Genomic DNA, 19,856 nt, shown 5'->3' on the forward strand with positions numbered 1-19,856 from the left:
TATTCCCTACATAGTGTCCTATTCCCTACATAGTGTCCTATTCCCTACATAGTGCCCTATTCCCTACATAGTGCCCTATTCCCTACATAGTGTCCTATTCCCTACATAGTGTCCTATTCCCTACATAGTGTCCTATTCCCTCCATAGTGTCCTATTCCCTACATAGTGTCCTATTCCCTACATAGTGTCCTATTCCCTACATAGTGTCCTATTCCCTCCATAGTGTCCTATTCCCTCCATAGTGTCCTATTCCCTCCATAGTGTCCTATTCCCTACATAGTGTCCTATTCCCTACATAGTGTCCTATTCCCTACATAGTGTCCTATTCCCTCCATAGTGTCCTATTCCCTCCATAGTGTCCTATTCCCTACATATTGTCCTATTCCCTACTAGGTTGTGGTCTGGGTTGACCCCTTATCTCTGGCTGTACCTGGTCTAGTTCTCAACTAGGTTGTGGTCTGGGTTGGCCCCTTATCTCTGGCTGTACCTGGTCTAGTTCTCAACTAGGTTGTGGTCTGGGTTGACCCCTTATCTCTGGCTGTACCTGGTCTAGTTCTCAACTAGGTTGTGGTCTGGGTTGGCCCCTTATCTCTGGCTGTACCTGGTCTAGTTCTCAACTAGGTTGTGGTCTGGGTTGGCTGTGTGTTTTGAGCTCAGCCATGTGGAGGCAGGAGACAGGGTGCCAACTCAACAGCCAGACGGAAGGAAGCATGTCACACACACACACACACACACACACACACACACACACACACACACACACACACACACACACACACACACACACACACACACACACACACACACACACACACACACACACCTTCACACACACACACACACACACACACACACACACCTCTTTTATGGTTGAAGCAGCTAATGTGAACATCTGGGTCAGACTGTCAGACAGACGGCTGGTTCACTCACATACAGTATGAATGGTGCTCTATGGGGCAGTCTGTCTATACAGTATGAATGGGGCTCTATGGGGCAGTCTGTCTATACAGTATGAATGGTGCTCTATGGGGCAGTCTGTCTGTCTATACAGTATGAATGGTGCTCTATGGGGCAGTCTGTCTATACAGTATGAATGGTGCTCTATGGGGCAGTCTGTCTGTCTATACAGTATGAATGGTGCTCTATGGGGCAGTCTGTCTATGCAGTATGAATGGTGCTCTATGGGGCAGTCTGTCTATACAGTATGAATGGTGCTCTATGGGGCAGTCTGTCTATACAATATGAATGGTGCTCTATGGGGCAGTCTGTCTATACAGTATGAATGGTGCTCTATGGGGCAGTCTGTCTGTCTATACAGTATGAATGGTGCTCTATGGGGCAGTCTGTCTATGCAGTATGAATGGTGCTCTATGGGGCAGTCTGTCTATACAGTATGAATGGTGCTCTATGGGGCAGTCTGTCTATACAGTATGAATGGTGCTCTATGTGGCAGTCTGTCTGTCTATACAGTATGAATGGTGCTCTATGGGGCAGTCTGTCTATACAGTATGAATGGTGCTCTATGGGGCAGTCTGTCTGTCTATACAGTATGAATGGTGCTCTATGGGGCAGTCTGTCTATACAGTATGAATGGTGCTCTATGGGGCAGTCTGTCTGTCTATACAGTATGAATGTTGCTCTATGGGGCAGTCTGTCTATACAGTATGAATGGTGCTCTATGGGGCAGTCTGTCTATACAGTATGAATGGTGCTCTATGGGGCAGTCAGTCTGTCTATACAGTATGAATGTTGCTCTATGGGGCAGTCTGTCTATACAGTATGAATGGTGCTCTATGGGGCAGTCTGTCTATACAGTATGAATGGTGCTCTATGGGGCAGTCAGTCTGTCTATACAGTATGAATGGTGCTCTATGGGGCAGTCTGTCTATACAGTATGAATGGTGCTCTATGGGGCAGTCTGTCTCTACAGTATGAATGGTGCTCTATGGGGCAGTCAGTCTATACAGTATGAATGGTGCTCTATGGGGCAGTCAGTCTATACAGTATGAATGATGCTCTATGGGGCAGTCTGTCTGTCTATACAGTATGAATGGTGCTCTATGGGGCAGTCAGTCTGTCTATACAGTATGAATGGTGCTCTATGGGGCAGTCAGTCTGTCTATACAGTATGAATGGTGCTCTATGGGTCAGTCTGTCTATACAGTATGAATGGTGCTCTATGGGGCAGTCAGTCTGTCTATACAGTATGAATGGTGCTCTATGTGGCAGTCTGTCTATACAGTATGAATGGGGCTCTATGGGGCAGTCTGTCTACACAGTATGAATGGTGCTCTATGGGGCAGTCTGTCTATACAGTATGAATGGTGCTCTATGGGGCAGTCTGTCTATACAGTATGAATGGTGCTCTATGTGGCAGTCTGTCTATACAGTATGAATGGGGCTCTATGGGGCAGTCTGTCTACACAGTATGAATGGTGCTCTATGGGGCAGTCTGTCTATACAGTATGAATGGTGCTCTATGGGGCAGTCTGTCTATACAGTATGAATGGTGCTCTATGTGGCAGTCTGTCTATACAGTATGAATGGTGCTCTATGGGGCAGTCTGTCTATACAATATGAATGGTGCTCTATGGGGCAGTCTGTCTATACAGTATGAATGGTGCTCTATGGGGCAGTCAGTCTGTCTATACAGTATGAATGGTGCTCTATGGGGCAGTCTGTCTATGCAGTATGAATGGTGCTCTATGGGGCAGTCTGTCTATACAGTATGAATGGTGCTCTATGGGGCAGTCTGTCTATACAGTATGAATGGTGCTCTATGGGGCAGTCTGTCTGTCTATACAGTATGAATGTTGCTCTATGGGGCAGTCTGTCTATACAGTATGAATGGTGCTCTATGGGGCAGTCTGTCTATACAGTATGAATGGTGCTCTATGGGGCAGTCAGTCTGTCTATACAGTATGAATGGTGCTCTATGGGGCAGTCTGTCTATACAGTATGAATGGTGATCTATGGGGCAGTCTGTCTATACAGTATGAATGGTGCTCTATGGGGCAGTCTGTCTATACAGTATGAATGGTGCTCTATGGGGCAGTCTGTCTGTCTATACAGTATGAATGGTGCTCTATGGGGCAGTCTGTCTATACAGTATGAATGGTGCTCTATGGGGCAGTCTGTCTATACAGTATGAATGGTGCTCTATGGGGCAGTCTGTCTGTCTATACAGTATGAATGGTGCTCTATGGGGCAGTCTGTCTATACAGTATGAATGGTGCTCTATGTGGCAGTCTGTCTATACAGTATGAATGGTGCTCTATGGGGCAGTCTGTCAGTCTATACAGTATGAATGGTGCTCTATGGGGCAGTCTGTCTACACAGTATGAATGGTGCTCTATGGGGCAGTCTGTCTATACAGTATGAATGGTGCTCTATGGGGCAGTCTGTCTATACAGTATGAATGGTGCTCTATGTGGCAGTCTGTCTATACAGTATGAATGGGGCTCTATGGGGCAGTCTGTCTACACAGTATGAATGGTGCTCTATGGGGCAGTCTGTCTATACAGTATGAATGGTGCTCTATGTGGCAGTCTGTCTATACAGTATGAATGGTGCTCTATGTGGCAGTCTGTCTATACAGTATGAATGGTGCTCTATGGGGCAGTCTGTCTATACAATATGAATGGTGCTCTATGGGGCAGTCTGTCTATACAGTATGAATGGTGCTCTATGGGGCAGTCTGTCTGTCTATACAGTATGAATGGTGCTCTATGGGGCAGTCTGTCTATGCAGTATGAATGGTGCTCTATGGGGCAGTCTGTCTATACAGTATGAATGGTGCTCTATGGGGCAGTCAGTCTGTCTATACAGTATGAATGGTGCTCTATGTGGCAGTCTGTCTGTCTATACAGTATGAATGGTGCTCTATGGGGCAGTCTGTCTATACAGTATGAATGGTGCTCTATGGGGCAGTCTGTCTGTCTATACAGTATGAATGGTGCTCTATGGGGCAGTCTGTCTATACAGTATGAATGGTGCTCTATGGGGCAGTCTGTCTGTCTATACAGTATGAATGTTGCTCTATGGGGCAGTCTGTCTATACAGTATGAATGGTGCTCTATGGGGCAGTCTGTCTATACAGTATGAATGGTGCTCTATGGGGCAGTCAGTCTGTCTATACAGTATGAATGGTGCTCTATGGGGCAGTCTGTCTATACAGTATGAATGGTGATCTATGGGGCAGTCTGTCTATACAGTATGAATGGTGCTCTATGGGGCAGTCTGTCTATACAGTATGAATGGTGCTCTATGGGGCAGTCTGTCTGTCTATACAGTATGAATGGTGCTCTATGGGGCAGTCAGTCTGTCTATACAGTATGAATGGTGCTCTATGGGGCAGTCTGTCTATACAGTATGAATGGTGCTCTATGGGGCAGTCTGTCTATACAGTATGAATGGTGCTCTATGGGGCAGTCAGTCTGTCTATACAGTATGAATGGTGCTCTATGGGGCAGTCTGTCTATACAGTATGAATGGTGATCTATGGGGCAGTCTGTCTATACAGTATGAATGGTGCTCTATGGGGCAGTCTGTCTATACAGTATGAATGGTGCTCTATGGGGCAGTCTGTCTATACAGTATGAATGGTGCTCTATGGGGCAGTCAGTCTGTCTATACAGTATGAATGGTGCTCTATGGGGCAGTCTGTCTATACAGTATGAATGGTGCTCTATGGGGCAGTCTGTCTCTACAGTATGAATGGTGCTCTATGGGGCAGTCAGTCTATACAGTATGAATGGTGCTCTATGGGGCAGTCAGTCTATACAGTATGAATGATGCTCTATGGGGCAGTCTGTCTGTCTATACAGTATGAATGGTGCTCTATGGGGCAGTCAGTCTGTCTATACAGTATGAATGGTGCTCTATGGGGCAGTCAGTCTGTCTATACAGTATGAATGGTGCTCTATGGGTCAGTCTGTCTATACAGTATGAATGGTGCTCTATGGGGCAGTCAGTCTGTCTATACAGTATGAATGGTGCTCTATGTGGCAGTCTGTCTATACAGTATGAATGGGGCTCTATGGGGCAGTCTGTCTACACAGTATGAATGGTGCTCTATGGGGCAGTCTGTCTATACAGTATGAATGGTGCTCTATGGGGCAGTCTGTCTATACAGTATGAATGGTGCTCTATGTGGCAGTCTGTCTATACAGTATGAATGGGGCTCTATGGGGCAGTCTGTCTACACAGTATGAATGGTGCTCTATGGGGCAGTCTGTCTATACAGTATGAATGGTGCTCTATGTGGCAGTCTGTCTATACAGTATGAATGGTGCTCTATGTGGCAGTCTGTCTATACAGTATGAATGGTGCTCTATGGGGCAGTCTGTCTATACAATATGAATGGTGCTCTATGGGGCAGTCTGTCTATACAGTATGAATGGTGCTCTATGGGGCAGTCAGTCTGTCTATACAGTATGAATGGTGCTCTATGGGGCAGTCTGTCTATGCAGTATGAATGGTGCTCTATGGGGCAGTCTGTCTATACAGTATGAATGGTGCTCTATGGGGCAGTCTGTCTATACAGTATGAATGGTGCTCTATGGGGCAGTCTGTCTGTCTATACAGTATGAATGGTGCTCTATGGGGCAGTCTGTCTATACAGTATGAATGGTGCTCTATGGGGCAGTCTGTCTGTCTATACAGTATGAATGTTGCTCTATGGGGCAGTCTGTCTATACAGTATGAATGGTGCTCTATGGGGCAGTCTGTCTATACAGTATGAATGGTGCTCTATGGGGCAGTCAGTCTGTCTATACAGTATGAATGGTGCTCTATGGGGCAGTCTGTCTATACAGTATGAATGGTGATCTATGGGGCAGTCTGTCTATACAGTATGAATGGTGCTCTATGGGGCAGTCTGTCTATACAGTATGAATGGTGCTCTATGGGGCAGTCTGTCTGTCTATACAGTATGAATGGTGCTCTATGGGGCAGTCTGTCTATACAGTATGAATGGTGCTCTATGGGGCAGTCTGTCTATACAGTATGAATGGTGCTCTATGGGGCAGTCTGTCTGTCTATACAGTATGAATGGTGCTCTATGGGGCAGTCTGTCTATACAGTATGAATGGTGATCTATGGGGCAGTCTGTCTATACAGTATGAATGGTGCTCTATGGGGCAGTCTGTCTGTCTATACAGTATGAATGGTGCTCTATGTGGCAGTCTGTCTATACAGTATGAATGGTGCTCTATGGGGCAGTCTGTCTGTCTATACAGTATGAATGGTGCTCTATGGGGCAGTCTGTCTGTCTATACAGTATGAATGGTGCTCTATGTGGCAGTCTGTCTATACAGTATGAATGTTGCTCTATGGGGCAGTCTGTCTGTCTATACAGTATGAATGGTGCTCTATGGGGCAGTCTGTCTGTCTATACAGTATGAATGGTGCTCTATGGGGCAGTCTGTCTCTACAGTATGAATGGTGCTCTATGGGGCAGTCAGTCTATACAGTATGAATGGGGCTCTATGGGGCAGTCAGTCTATACAGTATGAATGGTGCTCTATGGGGCAGTCTGTCTGTCTATACAGTATGAATGGTGCTCTATGGGGCAGTCTGTCTATACAGTATGAATGGTGCTCTATGGGGCAGTCAGTCTATACAGTATGAATGGTGCTCTATGGGGCAGTCTGTCTATACAGTATGAATGGTGCTCTATGGGGCAGTCTGTCTATACAGTATGAATGGGGCTCTATGGGGCAGTCAGTCTATACAGTATGAATGGTGCTCTATGGGGCAGTCTGTCTGTCTATATTATGGATGGTGCTCTATGGGGCAGTCTGTCTGTCTATACAGTATGGATGGTGCTCTATGGGGCAGTCTGTCTATACAGTATGAATGGTGATCTATGGGGCAGTCTGTCTATAAAGTATGAATGGTGCTCTATGGGGCAGTCTGTCTATACAGTATGAATGGTGCTCTATGGGGCAGTCAGTCTGTCTATACAGTATGAATGGTGCTCTATGGGGCAGTCTGTCTATACATTATGAATGGTGCTCTATGGGGCAGTCAGTCTGTCTATACAGTATGAATGGTGCTCTATGGGGCAGTCAGTCTGTCTATACAGTATGAATGGTGCTCTATGTGGCAGTCTGTCTATACAGTATGAATGGTGCTCTATGTGGCAGTCTGTCTATACAGTATGAATGGGGCTCTATTGGGCAGTCTGTCTACACAGTATGAATGGTGCTCTATGGGGCAGTCTGTCTACACAGTATGAATGGTGCTCTATGGGGCAGTCTGTCTATACAGTATGAATGGTGCTCTATGTGGCAGTCTGTCTATACAGTATGAATGGTGCTCTATGTGGCAGTCTGTCTATACAGTATGAATGGTGCTCTATGGGGCAGTCTGTCTATACAGTATGAATGGTGCTCTATGGGGCAGTCTGTCTTTACAGTATGAATGGTGCTCTATGGGGCAGTCTTTCTATATAGTATGAATGGTACTCTATGGGGCAGTCTGTCTGTCTATACAGTATGAATGGTGCTCTATGGGGCAGTCTGTCTATACAGTATGAATGGTGCTCTATGGGGCAGTCTGTCTATACAGTATGAATGGTGCTCTATGGGGCAGTCTGTCTGTCTATACAGTATGAATGGTGCTCTATGGGGCAGTCTGTCTATACAGTATGAATGGGGCTCTATGGGGCAGTCTGTCTATACAGTATGAATGATGCTCTATTGGGCAGTCTGTCTGTCTATACAGTATGAATGGTGTTCTATGGGGCAGTCTGTCTATACAGTATGAATGGTGCTCTATGGGGCAGTCTGTCTATACAGTATGGATGGTGCTCTATGGGGCAGTCTGTCTGTCTATACAGTATGAATGGTGCTCTATGGGGCAGTCTGTCTGTCTACACAGTATGAATGGTGCTCTATGGGGCAGTCTGTCTATACAGTATGAATGGTGCTCTATGGGGCAGTCTGTCTGTCTATACAGTATGGATGGTGTTCTATGGGGCAGTCTGTCTATACCGCATGTTTGGTGCTCTATTGGGCAGTCTGTCTGTCTATACAGTATGAATGGTGTTCTATGGGGCAGTCTGTCTGTCTATACAGTATGAATGGTGCTCTATGGGGCAGTCTGTCTGTCTATACAGTATGAATGGTGCTCTATGGGGCAGTCTGTCTCTACAGTATGAATGGTGCTCTATGGGGCAGTCTGTCTGTCTATACAGTATTAATGGTGCTCTATGGGGCAGTCTGTCTGTCTATACAGTATGAATGGTGCCCTATGGGGCAGTCTGTCTGTCTATACAGTATGAATGGTGCTCTATGGGGCAGTCTGTCTCTACAGTATGAATGGTGCTCTATGGGGCAGTCTGTCTGTCTATACAGTATGAATGGTGCTCTATGGGGCAGTCTGTCTGTCTATAAAGTATGAATGGTGCCCTATGGTGCAGTCTGTCTGTCTATACAGTATGAATGTTGCTCTATGGGGCAGTCTGTCTGTCTATACAGTATGAATGGTGCTCTATGTGGCAGTCTGTCTATACAGTATGAATGGTGATCTATGGGGCAGTCTGTCTACACAGTATGAATGTTGCTCTATGGGGCAGTCTGTCTATACAGTATGAATGGTGCTCTATGGGGCAGTCTGTCTGTCTATACAGTATGAATGGTGCCCTATGGGGCAGTCTGTCTGTCTATACAGTATGAATGTTGCTCTATGGGGCAGTCTGTCTGTCTATACAGTATGAATGGTGCTCTATGTGGCAGTCTGTCTATACAGTATGAATGGTGATCTATGGGGCAGTCTGTCTACACAGTATGAATGTTGCTCTATGGGGCAGTCTGTCTATACAGTATGAATGGTGCTCTATGGGGCAGTCTGTCTGTCTATACAGTATGAATGATTCTCTATGGGGCAGTCTGTCTACACAGTATGAATGATTCTCTATGGGGCAGTCTGTCTATACAGTATGAATGGTGCTCTATGGGGCAGTCTGTCTGTCTATACAGTATGAATGGTGCTCTATGGGGCAGTCTGTCTATACTGTATGAATGATGCTCTATAGGACAGTCTGTCTGTCTATGCAGTATGAATGGTGCTCTATGGGGCAGTCTGTCTGTCTATACAGTATGAATGATGCTCTTTGGGGCAGTCTGTCTATACAGTATGAATGGTGCTCTATGGGGCAGTCTGTCTGTCTATACAGTATGAATGATGCTCTATGGGGCAGTCTGTCTGTCTTCAGTATGAATGGTTCTCTATGGGGCAGTCTGTCTGTCTATACAGTATGAATGGTGCTCTATGGGGCAGTCTGTCTGTCTATACACTATGAATGGTGCTCTATAGGGCAGTATATCTGTCTATACAGTATGAAAGGTGCTCTATGGGGCAGTCTGTCTGTCTATACAGTACGAATGGTGCTCTATGTGGCAGTCTGTCTATACAGTATGAATGGTGCTCTATGGGGCAGTCTGTCTGTCTACAGTATGAATGGTGCTCTATGGGGCAGTCTGTCTGTCTATACAGTATGAATGTCTATACAGAATGGATGATGCTCTATGGGGCAGTCTGTCTATACAGTATGAATGGTGCTCTATGGGGCAGTCTGTCTGTCTATACAGTATGAATGGTGCTCTATGGGGCAGTCTGTCTATACAGTATGAATGGTGCTCTATGGGGCAGTCTGTCTGTCTATACAGTATGAATGATGCTCTATGAGGTGTTTGGTATTTATATACAGAATGACATAATACAGAATGACATAATACAGAATGACATAATACAGTATGACATAATACAGTATGACATAATACAGAATGACATAATACAGTATGACATAATACAGTATGACATAATACAGAATGACATAATGACATAATACAGAATGACATAATACAGTATGACATAATACAGAATGACATAATACACTATGACATAATACAGAATGACATAATACAGAATGACATAATACAGAATGACATAATGACATAATACAGAATGACATAATACAGAATGACCGAATACAGAATGACATAATACAGAATGACATAATACAGAATGACATAATACAGAATGACATAATACAGAATGACATAATACAGAATGACCGAATACAGAATGACATAATACAGAATGACTAAATACAGAATGACAGAATGACATAATACAGAATGACGTAATACAGAATGACATAATACAGAATGACATAATACAGAATGACATAATACAAAATGACAAAATGACATAATACAGAATGACATAATACAGAATGACGTAATACAGAATGACTAAATACAGAATGACAGAATGACATAATACAGAATGACGTAATACAGAATGACATAATACAGAATGACGTAATAAAGAATGACGTAATACAGAATGACGTAATACAGAATGACCTAATACAGAATGACATAATACAGAATGACAGAATGACATAATACAGAATGACATTATACAGAATGACGTAATAATGAATGACGTAATACAGAATGACGTAATACAGAATGACCTAATACAGAATGACCTAATACAGAATGACCTAATACAGAATGACCTAATACAGCATAACAGAATATACAGAACACTAATCGACAAGAACAGCTCAAGGACAGAACTACATACATTTTTTAAAAAGGCACACGTAGTCCACATATCAATACATACACACAAACTATCTCGGTCCAACAGGGGAGGCGTTTCTTTCTGTTTTTTTAAACCAGGTTTGCTGTTTATTTGAGCAATATGAGATGGAAGGAAGTTCCATGCAATAAGAGCCCTATATAATACTGTATGCTATCTTCAATTTGTTCTGGATTTGGGGACTGTGAAAAGACCCCTGGTGGTATGTCTTTTGGGAGAAGTGTGTGTGTCAGAGCTGTGTGTAAATTGACTATGCAAACAAATTTTGAGATTTTCGACACATTCCTCTTTCTTAATAAAAGAAGAAGTCATGCAGTCAGTCTCTCCTTAACTCTTCGCCAAGAGAGACTGGCATTTATAGCATTAATATCAGCCCTCTGATGACAATTCATGCAATTCTACTACACTTTATATGACTGGAGACATTAGCAGAATCTGTTTTTACTTGGACAAATGACAGAGTAGCCTACTGTACTCACACTGACCAACTGACCAATAAAAGCAGTGTCCATATGGCCTATGAGAAGGGGAGACACAAGTAGAATAATAAACTGGAGGAGGATGTTGCTGTTCAAGTGGCACTGAGCCAACAATGATAAAGAGTGAATATGCGCCTGGAGCCACTCACCGGGGGACCGATGCTCTCCACTGGTGCCAATAATTTAGGCCAATTAAGTTGAGCATTTTGATAACGAAGACAGATTTTTTTTTACCTTAATTTTACTAGGCAAGTCAGTTAAGAACAAATTCTTATTTTCAATGACGGCCTGGGAACAGTGGGTTAACTGCCTGTTCAGGGGCAGAACAACAGACTTGTCAGCTTGGGGATTCGAACTTGCAACCTTTCGGTAACTAGTCCAATGCTCTAACCACTAGGCAACCCTGCCACCCCCCTAAGATTACAGTCTTTACGTTGTCTGTTCTTTACAGAAAATGGGCCGTTTGCTTTCCCCAAATTCAAGTGTGACAAGCTTGTAGCGTCATACTCAAGAAGTATTTACTGTTATATAATGAAATATTATACTTCAACCATAGTACCTTAATATAGTATTGACTGTGTTACAGTTAGATCATAGGTTCTACAGTAACTGTGTTACAGTTATATCATAGGTTCTACAGTAACGGTGTTACAGTTAGATCATAGGTTCTACAGTAACTGTGTTACAGTTAGATCATAGGTTCTACAGTAACTGTGTTACAGTTAGATCATAGGTTCTACAGTAACTGTGTTACAGTTATATCATAGGTTCTACAGTAACGGTGTTACAGTTAGATCATAGGTTCTACAGTAACTGTGTTACAGTTAGATCATAGGTTCTACAGTAACTGTGTTACAGTTAGATCATAGGTTCTACAGTAACTGTGTTACAGTTAGATCATAGGTTCTACAGTAACTGTTACAGTTATATCATAGGTTCTACAGTAACGGTGTTACAGTTAGATCATAGGTTCTACAGTAACTGTTACAGTTAGATCATAGGTTCTACAGTAACTGTGTTACAGTTAGATCATAGGTTCTACAGTAACTGTGTTACAGTTATATCATAGGTTCTACAGTAACTGTGTTACAGTTATATCATAGGTTCTACAGCAGGGGTGTCAAAGTCAAATGGACGGAGGGCCAAATAAAAAATTTAGCTACAAGCCGAGGGCCGGACTGTTCGAATGTTCATTGAAAAATTTTTAAATGACGCATATAGTCTAGTGAACCTAATTGAACCTACTGAAAACCTAACAAATATATTCCAATATGATCAGATAAATAAAGCAATAAACCATTTCACACAGAAACATTTCGTCTCGGAGTTGTGTTGTGTCTTTCCCTTTGCTGTCCAAGAACAGACAAATCTCCTCACGAAGCTCGAAACATCTTTGAAGCACCTTTCCCTGGCTTAGCCATCGCACCTCTGTGTGATAAGGCAAATCACCATGCTCCGTTTCTAACTCCGTCAGAAATGCCTTGAACTGGCGGTGATTCAAACCTTTGGCTCTGATAAAGTTAACTGTGCGCGTGATGATGCTCATTACATGCTCCATTTTCAAGGCTTTACCGCACAACGCTTCCTGGTGTATGATACAATGATAAGCTGTCAGCTCACCTGTCGCGTTTTCCTCTTGCATCTTTTCCCGTATCTTCGCCACCAGTCCGCTCCTGTGTCCACACATCGCAGGTGCTCCGTCGGTTGTCAAACCCACGAGTTTTTCCCAAGGCAGCTCCATCTCATTTACACATCTTGACACCTCTTCATACAAATCATGCCCCGTAGTTGTGCCATGCATAGGACGTAAAGCCAAAAACTCCTCTGTCACGCTTAGGCTGGAGTCCACTCCGCGGATGAAAATTGACAACTGGGCAATGTCAGAAATGTCGGTGCTCTCATCCACAGCCAAGGAATATGCAATGAAATCTTTTCCCTTTTTCACAAGCTGCTCTTTTAGATTGATGGACAACTGGTCTACTCTCTCGGCAATGGTGTTTCTGCTCAGACTCACATTTAAAAAGAGTTGCCTTTTTCTGGGCAAACTTCGTCACAAACTTTAATCATGCAGTTTTTGATGAAATCCCCCTCCGTAAATGGCCGGGCTGATTTAGCGATCTCTTCTGCCAAAATAAAACTGGCCTTGACAGCAGCCTGGCCTTGTGATTTGGCTTTTTTGAACAGAGCCTGTCGAGATTTGAGGCCTCGTTTTAATTCCTCTGCCTTTTGTAGCCTTTGTTCCATGTCCATATTCTTGTTTTTGTCCGCGTGTTTCGTTTCATAATGTCGTCTCAGATTATACTCTTTCAGTACCGCCACACTTTCTCCACACAGAAGACACACAGGTTTTCCAGCTACCTCCGTGAACATATACTCCGACTCCCACCTTGTTTGAAACCCCGGTTCTCAGTGTCCACCTTCCGTTTTGCCATTTTTGATGGGTATCTGAAAGTTAATTTTACTGTGATGCTGACGACTGCTGTGCCAATAAATATTGAAATGAAGCAGCCTACTGCTCGGTGCGTCACCGTTGCATTGTGGGAAATGTAGTATTGGTGCGTGTAAAAGATCTGCGGGCTGCCGGCTTGCTGCGGTCTGCGGGACGGTTCTAATAATAAATCAAGATCATCCCAGGGGCCGTAAAAAACCTTCTCGCGGGCCGGATGTGGCCCGCGGGCCTTGACTCTGACATATGTGTTCTACAGTAACTGTGTTACAGTTAGATCATAGGTTCTACAGTAACTGTGTTACAGTTAGATCATAGGTTCTACAGTAACTGTGTTACAGTTATATCATAGGTTCTACAGTAACTGTGTTACAGTTAGATCATAGGTTCTACAGTAACTGTGTTACAGTTAGATCATAGGTTCTACAGTAACTGTTACAGTTAGATCATAGGTTCTACAGTAACTGTGTTACAGTTAGATCATAGGTTCTACAGTAACTGTGTTACAGTTAGATCATAGGTTCTACAGTAACTGTTACAGTTATATCATAGGTTCTACAGTAACTGTGTTACAGTTAGATCATAGGTTCTACAGTAACTGTTACAGTTATATCATAGGTTCTACAGTAACTGTTACAGTTATATCATAGGTTCTACAGTAACGGTTACAGTTATATCATAGGTTCTACAGTAACTGTGTTACAGTTAGATCATAGGTTCTACAGTAACTGTGTTACAGTTAGATCATAGGTTCTACAGTAACTGTGTTACAGTTAGATCATAGGTTCTACAGTAACTGTGTTACAGTTAGATCATAGGTTCTACAGTAACTGTGTTACAGTTAGATCATAGGTTCTACAGTAACTGTGTTACAGTTAGATCATAGGTTCTACAGTAACTGTGTTACAGTTAGATCATAGGTTCTACAGTAACTGTGTTACAGTTAGATCATAGGTTCTACAGTAACTGTGTTACAGTTAGATCATAGGTTCTACAGTAACTGTGTTACAGTTAGATCATAGGTTCTACAGTAACTGTTACAGTTATATCATAGGTTCTACAGTAACTGTGTTACAGTTAGATCATAGGTTCTACAGTAACTGTTACAGTTAGATCATAGGTTCTACAGTAACTGTTACAGTTATATCATAGGTTCTACAGTAACTGTTACAGTTATATCATAGGTTCTACAGTAACTGTTACAGTTATATCATAGGTTCTACAGTAACTGTGTTACAGTTATATCATAGGTTCTACAGTAACTGTGTTACAGTTAGATCATAGGTTCTACAGTAACTGTTACAGTTAGATCATAGGTTCTACAGTAACTGTTACAGTTAGATCATAGGTTCTACAGTAACTGTGTTATTCAGCAATGAGCTTCAAGCGATCATGGTGACATGCAGAGACTAATGGGCCTTTCTTTTCTCTCTCCTCTCTTTCTTCCCCTCTCTCTCTCCCCTCTCTCTCCTCTCTCTCTCCCCTCTCTCTCCTCTCTCTCGCTCCTCTCTCTATCCCCTCTCTCTCCTCTCTCTCTCCCCTCTCTCTCCCCTCTCTCTCCCTCTCTCTCTCTCTCTCTCTCTCTCCCTCTCTCTCCTCTCTCTCCCCTCTCTCTCCTCTCTCGCCCCTCTCTCTATCCCCTCTCTCTCCTCTCTCTCTCCCCTCTCTCTCCACTCTCTCTCCCCTCTCTCTCCCCTCTCTCTCTCCTCTCTCTCTCTCCCCTCTCTCTTTCCCCTCGCTCTCTCCCCTCTCTCTCCCCTCTCTCTCCTCTCTCTCTCCCCTCTCTTTCTCCCCCTCACTCCCCTCTCTTTCTCCCCCTCTCTCCCCTCTCTTTCTCCCCTCTCTCCCCTCTCTTTTTATCCCCCTCTCTCCCCTCTTTCTTCCCTCTCTCCCCCCTCTCTCTCCCCTCTCTCTCCCCCCTCTCTCTCCCCTCTCTCTCACCCTCTCTCTCACCCTCTCTCTCCCCTCTCTCTCACCCTCTCTCTCACCCTCTCTCTCCCCTCTCTCTCCCCTCTCTCTCTCCCCTATCTCTCCCCTCTCTCCCTCTCTCTCTCCCTCTCTCTCTCTCTCTCTCTCCCCTCCTCTCTCTCTCTCCCTCTCTCTCCCCTCTCCCCCTCTCTCCCTCTCTCTCTCCCCTCTCCCTCCCCTCACTCCCCTCTCTTATCCCCCTCTCTCCCCTCTCTTTCTCCCCCTCTCTCCCCTCTCTTTATCCCCCTCTCTCCCCTCTCTTTATCCCCCTCTCTCTCTCTCTCTCTCTCTCTGTCTCTCTCTCTCTGTCTCTCTCTCTGTCTCTCTCCCCTTTCTCCCCTTTCTCTCTCTCTCTCTCTCTCTCTCTCTCTCTCTCTCTCTCTCTCTCTCCCCCTCCCTCCCTCCCTCCCTCCCTCCTCCCTCCCTCCCTCTCTCTCTCCCAGACATCTACAAGCCAGCCGTATCTCACAGAGACCTGAATAGCAGGAATGTTCTAGTAAAGAACGATGGGACATGTGTGATCAGTGACTTTGGTCTGTCCATGAAGCTGACAGGGAACCGCCTGGTCAGGCCTGGAGAGGAGGAGAACGCTGCCATCAGTGAGGTGAGTCACTAACCTCTGACCTCTAACCCTAACCCCAGGGGGCCAGGCCTGGAGAGGAGGAGAACGCTGCCATCAGCGAGGTGAGTTGGTCAAGTCCGCCGACTGCCTCGGCACTGGGTCTCATCTGTAAACCACCCTCAGTCTGCTTAGCCAACACCCTCTTTGATAGCTAATAATGCAAGTACTGCCACAGCTCTAAGATGGACAGACTTTAAACCCTATTCTCTAATTCTGTCTCTCTCCAGGTGGGTACAGTCCGCTACATGGCCCCAGAGGTTCTGGAGGGGGCGGTGAACCTAAGGGACTGCGAGTCGGCTCTGAAGCAGGTGGACATGTATGCCCTGGGCCTCATCTACTGGGAGACCTTCATGAGGTGTACTGACCTCTTCCCAGGTAATAACCCTGACCTCTAACCCTGGGCCTGGTCTACTGGGAGACCTTCATGAGGTGTACTGACCTCTTCCCAGGTAATAACCCTGACCTCTAACCCTGGGTCTCGTCTACTGGGAGACCTTCATGAGGTGTACTGACCTCTTCCCAGGTAATAACCCTGACCTCTAACCCTGGGCCTCGTCTACTGGGAGACCTTCATGAGGTGTACTGACCTCTAACCCTGGGCCTCATCTACTGGGAGACCTTCATGAGGTGTACTGACCTCTTCCCAGGTAATAACCCTGACCTCTAACCCTGGGCCTCGTCTACTGGGAGACCTTCATGAGGTGTACTGACCTCTTCCCAGGTAATAACCCCTAACCCCTGACCTTCGAACTCCAGATACTGCGGGATCATTCAACAGTGTAACAGTGTCTTATGATATTGTGTCCTCCAGGAGAGATGATATTGTGTCCTACAGGAGAGATGATGGTGGTGGTGATATTAATAGTTAGTTACCTTCTTAACAACACTATCAACAAGGCAGGTCCTACAGGCCCTCGTATCTACCTTCTTAACAACACTATCAACAAGGCAGGTCCTACAGGCCCTAGTTTCTACCTTCTTAACAACACTATCAACAAGGCAGGTCCTACAGGCCCTAGTTTCTACCTTCTTAACAACACTATCAACAAGGCAGGTCCTACAGGCCCTAGTTTCTACCTTCTTAACAGCACTATCAACAAGGCAGGTCCTAGTTTCTACCTTCTTAATAACACTATCAACAAGGCAGGTCCTACAGGCCCTCGTATCTACCTTCTTAACAACACTATCAACAAGGCAGGTCCTACAGGCCCTAGTTTCTACCTTCTTAACAACACTATCAACAAGGCAGGTCCTACAGGCCCTAGTTTCTACCTTCTTAACAACACTATCAACAAGGCAGGTCCTACAGGCCCTAGTTTCTACCTTCTTAACAACACTATCAACAAGGCAGGTCCTACAGGCCCAAGTTTCTACTTTCTTAACAACACTATCAACAAGGCACGTCCTGCAGGCCCCTAGTTTCTACCTTTCTTAACAACACTATCAACAAGGCAGGTCCTACAGGCCCTAGTTTCTACCTTCTTAACAACACTATCAACAAGGCACGTCCTACAGGCCTAGTTTCTACCTTCTTAACAGCACTATCAACAAGGCAGGTCCTAGTTTCTACCTTCTTAACAACACTATCAACAAGGCAGCTCCTACAGGCCCTAGTTTCTACCTTCTTAACAACACTATCAACAAGGCAGGTCCCACAGGCCCTAGTTCTACCTTCTTAACAAGACTATCAACAAGGCACGTCCTACAGGCCTCGTTTCTACCTTCTTAACAGCACTATCAACAAGGCAGGTCCAACAGGCCCTAGTTTCTACCTTCTTAACAACACTATCAACAAGGCAGCTCCTACAGGCCCTAGTTTCTACCTTCTTAACAACACTATCAACAAGGCAGGTCCTAGTTTCTACCCTTCTTAACAACACTATCAACAAGGCAGGTCCTACAGGCCCTAGTTTCTACCTTCTTAACAACACTATCAACAAGGCAGGTCCTACAGGCCCTAGTTTCTACCTTCTTAACAACACTATCAACAAGGCAGGTCCTACAGGCCCAAGTTTCTACTTTCTTAACAACACTATCAACAAGGCACGTCCTGCAGGCCCTAGTTTCTACCTTCTTAACAACACTATCAACAAGGCAGGTCCTACAGGCCCTAGTTTCTACCTTCTTAACAACACTATCAACAAGGCACGTCCTACAGGCCCTAGTTTCTACCTTCTTAACAGCACTATCAACAAGGCAGGTCCTAGTTTCTACCTTCTTAACAACACTATCAACAAGGCAGCTCCTACAGGCCCTAGTTTCTACCTTCTTAACAACACTATCAACAAGGCAGGTCCTACAGGCCCTAGTTCTACCTTCTTAACAAGACTATCAACAAGGCACGTCCTACAGGCCCTCGTTTCTACCTTCTTAACAGCACTATCAACAAGGCAGGTCCAACAGGCCCTAGTTTCTACCTTCTTAACAACACTATCAACAAGGCAGCTCCTACAGGCCCTAGTTTCTACCTTCTTAACAACACTATCAACAAGGCAGGTCCTAGTTTCTACCTTCTTAACAACACTATCAACAAGGCAGGTCCTACAGGCCCTAGTTTCTACCTTCTTAACAACACTATCAACAAGGCAGGTCCTACAGGCCCTCGTTTCTACCTTCTTAACAGCACTATCAACAAGGCAGGTCCAACAGGCCCTCGTTTCTACCTTCTTAACAACACTATCAACAAGGCAGGTCTTACAGGTCCTAGTTTCTACCTTCTTAACAACACTATCAACAAGGCAGGTCCTAGTTTCTACCTTCTTAACAACACTATAAACAAGGCAGGTCCTACAGGCCCTAGTTTCTACCTTCTTAACAACACTATCGACAAGGCAGGTCCTACAGGCCCTAGTTTCTACCTTCTTAACAACACTATCAACAAGGCACGTCCTGCAGGCCCTAGTTTCTACCTTCTTAACAACACTATCAACAAGGCAGGTCCTACAGGCCCTAGTTTCTACCTTCTTAACAACACTATCAACAAGGCACGATCCCTACAGGCCCTAGTTTCTACCTTCTTAACAGTGACTATCAACAAGGCAGGTCCTAGTTTCTACCTTCTTAACAACACTATCAACAAGGCAGCTCCTACAGGCCCTAGTTTCTACCTTCTTAACAACACTATCAACAAGGCAGGTCCTACAGGCCCTAGTTCTACCTTCTTAACAACACTATCAACAAGGCAGGTCCTACAGGCCCTCGTTTCTACCTTCTTAACAGCACTATCAACAAGGCAGGTCCATCAGGCCCTAGTTTCTACCTTCTTAACAACACTATCAACAAGGCAGCTCCTACAGGCCCTAGTTTCTACCTTCTTAACAACACTATCAACAAGGCAGGTCCTACAGGCCCTAGTTTCTACCTTCTTAACAACACTATCAACAAGGCAGGTCCTACAGGCCCTCGTTTCTACCTTCTTAACAGCACTATCGACAAGGCAGGTCCTACAGGCCCTTGTTTCTACCTTCTTAACAACAGTATCAACAAGGCAGGTCCTACAGGCCCTTGTTTCTACCTTCCACTATCAACAAGGCAGGTCCTACAGGCCCTAGTTTCTACCTTCTTAACGACACTATCAACAAGGCAGCTCCTACAGGCCCTAGTTTCTACCTTCTTAACAACACTATCAACAAGGCACGTCCTGCAGGCCCTAGTTTCTACCTTCTTAACAACACTATCAACAAGGCAGGTCCTAGTTTCTACCTTCTTAACAACACTATCA

General features: G+C 44.8%; 1 protein-coding gene across 1 annotated transcript in view; it reads left to right on the forward strand.

Moving 5' to 3' along the window:
* The window catches only part of LOC135537372 (bone morphogenetic protein receptor type-2-like), a 114,318-nt gene extending 97,466 nt beyond the window's left edge, over window positions 1-16,852 (forward strand). The window contains exons 7-8 of the mRNA XM_064963556.1: window positions 15,957-16,117; window positions 16,363-16,852. Of these exons, the coding sequence (XP_064819628.1) occupies window positions 15,957-16,117; window positions 16,363-16,530 (329 nt within the window). The 3' untranslated portion in view covers window positions 16,531-16,852. The remainder of the gene's footprint in view (window positions 1-15,956; window positions 16,118-16,362) is intronic.
* Window positions 16,853-19,856: the final 3,004 nt, after the last annotated feature.

Source organism: Oncorhynchus masou, unplaced genomic scaffold (genome assembly GCF_036934945.1).
Source record: "Oncorhynchus masou masou isolate Uvic2021 unplaced genomic scaffold, UVic_Omas_1.1 unplaced_scaffold_758, whole genome shotgun sequence".
Taxonomy (NCBI): Eukaryota; Metazoa; Chordata; class Actinopteri; order Salmoniformes; family Salmonidae; genus Oncorhynchus; species Oncorhynchus masou.